General features: G+C 35.1%; 1 protein-coding gene across 3 annotated transcripts; it reads right to left on the reverse strand.

The window, feature by feature from the left end:
• Positions 1 to 940: 940 nt before the first annotated feature.
• Positions 941 to 6250, reverse strand: LOC21389754 (protein MALE DISCOVERER 2). 3 transcript variants are annotated; one of them, XM_024161188.1, is made up of 13 exons: positions 6169 to 6250; positions 5565 to 5942; positions 5303 to 5435; positions 5135 to 5206; positions 4352 to 4495; positions 4125 to 4268; positions 3649 to 3704; positions 3084 to 3560; positions 2562 to 2752; positions 2314 to 2446; positions 2039 to 2196; positions 1763 to 1948; positions 941 to 1678 (listed from the first exon to the last, which is right to left on the reverse strand). In XM_024161188.1, exons 2-13 carry the CDS (start codon positions 5662 to 5664, stop codon positions 1418 to 1420), a joined length of 2055 nt encoding a protein of 684 aa, XP_024016956.1. In that variant the 5' UTR covers positions 5665 to 5942; positions 6169 to 6250; the 3' UTR covers positions 941 to 1417. The 3 variants fall into 3 exon arrangements, with proteins under 3 accessions (XP_024016956.1, XP_024016954.1, XP_024016955.1); XM_024161186.1 differs by having other exon boundaries at positions 3649 to 3710; XM_024161187.1 differs by having other exon boundaries at positions 3649 to 3710; positions 5565 to 5952; positions 6169 to 6188.
• Between the last annotated feature and the right edge of the window lie 1236 nt (positions 6251 to 7486).

The following is a 7486-nucleotide window of genomic DNA, read 5'->3' on the forward strand; positions in this document are numbered from 1 at the left end:
AGTTAGAAAAAAGAATGAAATTCAAGGTGCTATCAAATATATTTTTCTAAGAATTAAGCTAAAATTACAAGAAAACATTCCAAAAATATTGAAAAATTATGAACAATCAATTTCAATGTTTGAGACTGTTAAAAACAACCAATTTCTTACAACCTTACAATGAGGATTCAATTGAGCTTAAAGTTGCAAATAAATTTTGTAAAGAGCAACCGGTTCAACCTATTGTGGAAGACTTTCAATTGTGTTAAACAGTTATTTACGGTGATTTTGACTAATGAGAAATGGATTGATATAAACAAACTATATATTCAAATATATATATATTATGCGATGTAAGCATGATAACACAACGTGGTTAATTCAATTTACTGGATAATTGATGACAAATTGATAGTTTTGGACAAAAAGTGATAGTGAAACTTGGTGGGATGTTTGACCTTCCTATCTTTATGTGTGAAACAATAATGAAGGGGGAAATGTTGTTGGAATGCACAATAGCATTGACCAACTTGAAGTTCTTCATGCGGTGCATTTTGTGCAGAAAAAAAAAACAAAAAAAAAAAAAAAACTCATTTATGGTCTATCACTTCTCCAAAAGGCAAAAGCTTTAGCCGATCAAAACGACCAAATATTGTATAATGTTTGTTTAACTAATTCTTCAAAACTTCTAAAAAAAAAACGTAATTCTTCAAAAAAAAAAAAAAATACTACAACTATAGAGACTAGGAGGTGAGCTTCTTATTGCCCACAATTACAATAATGTCCGCACAGGAAAAACGACTAAAAAAAAAAAGAAGAAAAGGTCGGAGAAATTTGACATCTCAAACAAATTAGTGGCCAACACCAGCTTGTAAATTTAAACTTTGCCTTGTACGGTAGAGAGAAAATTCTACCAAATCGGATCAAAGCATACAGAGAAATTTACAGAAACAATGATATCTGACTCAGCAATCTATGGATAATATAAATGAAGCAAACTAACTTGTTCAAAAGGGTCTAAGGCATCCCAGTGCTATGTTAGATTTACATATATGATATATCCCACTGACCAAAAATAAAATTAAAAAAATAAAAAAATAAAAAAGGTAAAAGAATAACATATATACATCTGGTGTGTATTAAGTTACCACACCCAACTCGTGAGAACATTTATATAGCACACGTTTTCCGTTATTATTCTTTCAGAAAATGGGAGAAGAAAAGGGAAAGAAATGTGAAAGGAATGGGATGAAGGATGATAAGGAGGAAAAGAAAAAAATAAATAAAAGGAGGCAAAAAGGGGGATTGAAAATACCAAGTTAGGCAGGGGAAGCACAAATAAGAATCTTTTTTTTTTCTCTATCATTTTGATACAAAGACTGACTTACAAACACAGCAACAACATCAGAGAGAAGAGATTCTTCAAAAGAGGACTTTATTAGGTGGCCTCTACTGACAAAATTTCCAGTTCAGCCCACCAGAGTGGAGAAAGTCTTGGGGTGGCTTGGTCCGGTGAGATCACAATCACTTCCCTCAACTTGGAAGTGATTTCCTTCATTGTTGGTCTCTGTCTCGGGTCCGGTGGGATGCAATCTTGGATAACCTCGCAGATCACATCCAACTCATTGTTCTTGAAGGACTTGAGGCTCGGATCGATCATGTAACTGATGCTTCTTTTGTCATTTAAGTAATCAGCAGCCTGCGAAATCGTCAAATTACCATCATTTATAGTTATCTACTAACGGGGGTTCTGGTGTTGTCCATTATCTAATCTGAAACTTACCCAGTTCACAAGGGACCCTTGTTCTTCCGAGTACGAGAGCTTTCCTGAAATGATCTCCAGCAACAAGATTCCGAAGCAATATACGTTTGTTTCTGGATCGGCAGAGGGGGGCAATTCGGAGTTTTCTTTATCGTCATCGGTTTGATGCTTTGACTTGTGCTTTGTTGTGAAACCAATATCTGCGATCTGAGAGGGGGAGGTTGAAGGTTACAGATTGATTGCATTTTAGTTAAAGGAAAAGGAATCATATCAGTACGTGAAATGAAAGTTAGCTACCTTTGCTGCATAGTCATCTGTTAAATAGATGGAAGTTGAGTTCAGGTTAGGATGCGCTACAGGCGGATTTAGATCATGGTGCATATATTGGAGGCAGTAGGCTGTTCCCATTACAATCCTCATTCTTGCATTCCAATCAAGATGTTCAACTTCTTTAACTGCAAAACACATTAAATAACTTCATAAGCCTTTGAAAAGTCGCTTCTTATATTTTTTATTGCTAAATATTTGACTTGTACTAAGACATGAAAATCTGAAGTAGATTAGGAAATTACCATGCAGATGCTCAAACAAGGAACCATTTGGAGCATACTCAAATACCATCATCCTGACAAAGGGCTCATCCTCTTCGCAGTAGCCAATAAGATTGACAAAATTTTTGTGGTTCACCCTTGAGAGAGTATCAATCTACAGAAGATTCAAAACAACAATGTAGGAAACTTGACGAGAAAAATAGAAAGGACCCTCAAAAAGGGAAAAACAGAAGAACTGAAGAATATGATGAAGTTGGATTCTGGCTAACCTTTTTTCGATAAGCCATTTCTGCAACTTTTGTCCAGTCTTTGAAAGAAGATATCGTGGTTGATGCAACCGCAATCTCAACTCCACTGGAGAGTGTTCCCTTGTACACAGTGCAACCATCAACTGTGCTAATGATATTGCTAAAATCCTCACAGGCGCTTTCCAGCTCTGAACGGTTCAACTTTGGAACTCCTGGGTGTAACACAAATACATGATCCAATTCTTACCATTTCACAATTTCAACTAAAAGTACGAAATTAACCAAATGCATCTTGAAATAATATTTATAAGGCTGATATGGAGACTACGTTAACCACTAGTTCTACCATTTAATAGTCCAAACCAAGAAAAAATATGGTCTACTTCATTACACCACTACGCAAAAATCACTACGAATAACTACGAGTCTATGACCATTGAATCACAGATCAAATTGATCGTTTAACGATCAAGGTTTTGTCTACGATTCGTAAACTTTGTGGTTGAGCAGAATAGTTATTTCCATCGCATCTTGAAAGATTACCTGTTATAAATGCTTTCTGCAACTGTCCACTGAGTCCAGTTTTCCAAGGACCTATGGTTTTCACAGCTTTGCTCCGGCACATGCAGAACATTGCTGCAGCAACAATCAAGAAGACAGACACTCCTCCGGTGATACTTACATACTTCCACATGTTTCCAGAGGAACTGTCAGACGAAGGCTGCGTAATTGGCTTTACAGGAAACCCAGAAGGCTTCTCTTCTGGATTCAAGGGATGATGTTTTTGAAGAGAGGCGGATGAAGGAAGTGGGGAAGGTGCAGGAGAGTGTTTCCTCTTCCTAGCTGGCACAGCTCGGAAAGACCCACTACTTCGGGTCATTGGAAGAGCAACGACTTTTCCAGAAGATGATTCACCACTTGCTGGTGCAGCCGGGAGATTACTAGCTTGTTCTAGTAGTCTACGCCGTGAAAAACTGACAAAATTCTGACCACTCTCAACCACATGCGGCTCAGATGCACCTGATAGTTTAAGACATAATGTCAATTTCTTTTTTCCACTTTCAGAATCATAAGTTCTATATTCACACAGCAAAACTTTTCCACTCACTTGGAAGATTCTCACAGCAACTGTGTCCACCACTATGCAAAGGGTCTTTTTTGAAACTGAACCTTCAAAGAAAACCAAAATACTTCAACTAACACAACATGATAAAAGTATTGTACATGCAAAATCCGAATATAATAAGGATGAAATTAATTCCAAAGAGTGGCATTATGGAGTTATTAAAATAGCGCATCACAGCTCATCTAGTGGGGCTAATAAAGAAGTTCCCAAACTCAAATAATTTAAATCTCTATGCCTGATGCGGCTCATGAAATACATGAAGTATTAGATAGCTAACGCAGGTAAATCGCACCAAAACCATTAGAGGAAAGAAAAATAATCCACAATTAAACGTTTTTTTTATCCTTTTTTGTTATTCATTTTCATCTTTTCGTTATGCTACAACTTTTGGCACATATTCATCAACTTCACTTATCAAAACTGGAAATCAAACAAGTGCAGAATAACCAGAATTTTACCAGTGTCCAAACTTTCTGCTCACACCACCAATTCCAGGGAACCCTGTCGGTGCGAGGTAATTGTCAAACTGAAATTCAGAGAGCAAGTTGAGCCTACCAAGATCCATAGGAAGACTTCCTTCAAATCTATTGTCACAAAGCAACCTAGGATGCAAAACAAATTCAGTCTGCTTACCTATAAGTCCAACAAAAAGATTGAAGGATTCAATGTAAAATAGCTCACTCACAAATATTTCAGTGATTGCATACTGCCTATTTCAGCCGGAATTGTTCCACTCAAGTTATTGTCTCTCAAATCCAGCAGCTCCAGCTCTCTTAGCTCTCCAATATCTTTAGGAATTGCACCAGAAAAGTGGTTCTTGTAAAGTACCCTTTAATGCAAACAAAGGAAGAAAGATGTTGAAATTTCCAGTAAGGATCAGAATTATATATATATATATATAACACTATTGCCAAATAACAAGAAATCTAACTCGTCATCCATTATCTATCAGAACCATGGAAGATAAACTTACAACATTACACCCATATATGCTGAGAGTTTCAAATAAACTGCAAAATTGCAATGCATGAACTACATGAATCAGAAGTAAAGAGGGGTAAATTTTCATGCATCAGCTGAAGTACTGACAGTAACTACGCTTTAGATTGGTGGGAAGGCCAATTCTGAAGAGAATGATAATAGTCCAGAGAACCCGTTTCAAGATATCTTTAACCTGTGGGATCTATTTCTGGACTTCTGTAGAGTAAATGGTCATACTAAAAATATCTAAAAATGATTATGCGCTTCTCAATCTTTAGAGCTTTTCATTATTACTACTATTATATTTTCTTTTGCATTCCACTAGTAAGATAAATCCTACATGAGCTACCAATCAAACCCCATTTCCCAGAATTTTAGTTTCTGAAACTACATTTGATCCACAACATAAACGGAGACCTCAATCAATAATAACAAATATCAGACTTTTTAGCTATAAATAATGTAATGGCATAGTTTAAATCCTTACAGAGCTCTTAAGTGAGGAAGTTTCCCGAGCTCAGGTGCCAATGTTCCTTGCAAAGAAAGACCACTCATATTCCTGCAATATCAGTGAGCACAACATTAAAAACCACAAATCTACTATTATAAGAAAACGTCTTAACAAACACAAAGAAGAAACATAAGAGGGTCATACAGCATTTGAACTTTGCCCTCTTGACAATTAACACCCCACCACAAGCAAGGACTTTCATCATTATGATTCCAACTCTCCAAAGCACCAAAAGGATCAGAATTGATCCTCACCCGGAATGCCAACAAAAGGATTCCTATATTTTCAATAAATAATTTCAAAAACAATACACAAACAATTCTAAATTTCTATTCAACAAGATTATAATTAAAAAAACAAAAACAAAAACAAAAAAAGAAACAAAACAGAACAAAACAAAACTTGCCTTCATCATTGAGCGACCAACAAACTGGAGTTCCCGAGAAAAGAATCAAAGCCAAGAAAAACGAAAACCCAAATCCAAATGGGTCCCATCTATCCCCCATTGCTCGATGAAAGCCACGACTCTACACAACTTGCTATACAAATCCGCCAGGTTTCTTCCTTTTTCTTCCTTTTTTTTTAATTTTTCTCCAAACAAAACCAATGACGAACCAAAAAAAAAAGGGAAACAAAAAAATCTACCTAAACAAAAAAACTGTAAATTACAAACGAATATCAGGGTCCCTCATAATTTACGAATTTTTATTCGGCTTTCACGAGACCCTTTTCATCGACAAGCGCATGAAAAATCCCCGCTTCAGTAATCTTCGGAGGGCGAATGCTGAAAATTGCTCAACGACATAAAACACGACAAAAAGTCAGCAATAGTCAAATAGTGAATTCATTATCATATAAAAAAGAGAAGGAAAAAAAAAAGCAGCTTTAAACGAGAATGTAGGGAATACCCTCTTCATCAAGCAATCTCAGAAAGAAGAAAAAAAGTGATACAAAGCTAGACAGCTCAGAACAGAGAGAGAGAGAGAGAGAGAGAGAGTGGGGAAATTTACCATGCAGAAGAGGCCAAAAGGGTGACGAAGAATAAATCCTTTTCTTCTTTCTTTCTTGAGGTAGATGGGAAATTAAAAACAACAACAACAACAACAATAATAATAATAATAATAATAATAATAATAACAAATGTTGAAAAAAATGGGAAAATTTACATAAATATTTGCAGAAGAAAACAAATGAATGAATATTGAAAGTTTTCTGGGGGTATAGGTGGTGGAGATTGAGACTCAAAAGGCGGCAAAGAAAAAACTTGTAATAACATGAAATTTTCAGCAATAAATTCACAATCTTTTTTTTATAAGATTTTTTTTTTCAATTACTGCCTTTTTTTTTCAAAATGATCTTTAGAGGACCCTCTCTCCGACCATGTTTTGGGGTCTCTCTCTCGGGAAAACTCTGTTTTTTTTTTTTTTTGCTTTGCTTTCCTGAATTTCGCTCTCTCACTCTCTCTAATCCCAACCAGCCAAAGCCACCCCCTACAACCTGTGTTTCTGTTTTTCCTTTTTTTTTTCTTTTTCTTTTTTTTTTTTTGGGTTTGGCAAAGGGACTGATGGGTCCCTTTCAGTTATTCCCCGTTCTCTGATTGGCTCCGAACACTGATAAGAGTAAGAAGATGGGACCCACTTGATCGGCGGGAAAGGCCTAAAACCGTCATTTGGCGGCGAAAGACATTTTTTGTTAGGAACATACATTGAGGGTTTTTTTTTTTTTTTTTTTTTTTTTGTGTGGTGGAAGAGGGTCCCACTTCCGATGTAATCGGACGCGTTTTGCCTTCTTCAATTCTGCAGTTGACCACGCCCACCCATTTTCTCTCTTAATTGCGTGCTTGCCTCTCTACCTCTCCCTACACTGTTTTTTCTTTTCTTTTTTCTTTTGTGGGTCCAATATTCCAATCATCTTATAATGCTTTGGATGATATTATATAGGCTGCGTTTGGTATTATTTTTTATTCTTAAAATTAGTTTTTATTTGTAGTAAAAGTTAATTTTATGTTTGATAAATTTCTTTAAAAATATTTATTAAAAAATTTACAGTCAAAATTAGAAGCGGCTTAAACACCATTTTAATTTTTAAATTATGCATGAATTATTATAGTACAATTAATAAAATTTTTATAATACTCATAATATCTCTAATAAAATTTAAAATTTACAGCATTCTTAATCTAAAATTAAGACTCGTAATATAATATAATATAATAATATAATAAAATAATATAATATAATATAATGTAATAGTAATATTATAACAACTAATATCATAATTATATTAATAACTCTGATGTTATTATTTTATCATATAAGATGATATTAT

This window comes from Morus notabilis, unplaced genomic scaffold, assembly GCF_000414095.1.
Source record: "Morus notabilis unplaced genomic scaffold, ASM41409v2 Scaffold346, whole genome shotgun sequence".
Taxonomy (NCBI): domain Eukaryota; kingdom Viridiplantae; phylum Streptophyta; class Magnoliopsida; order Rosales; family Moraceae; genus Morus; species Morus notabilis.

Excerpts from the sequence above, each read along its gene's own strand:
- LOC21389754 (XM_024161186.1), bottom strand. The coding sequence starts at position 5,664 with ATGGGGGATAGATGGGACCCATTTGGATTTGGGTTTTCGTTTTTCTTG. Across the intron at positions 3,711-4,124 it reads AGCAGAAAGTTTGGACACTG|GTTCAGTTTCAAAAAAGACC; the intron begins GTAAAATTCTGG and ends TTTTCTTTGAAG. Across the intron at positions 2,197-2,313 it reads CTTGTTTGAGCATCTGCATG|TTAAAGAAGTTGAACATCTT; the intron begins GTAATTTCCTAA and ends TGTGTTTTGCAG.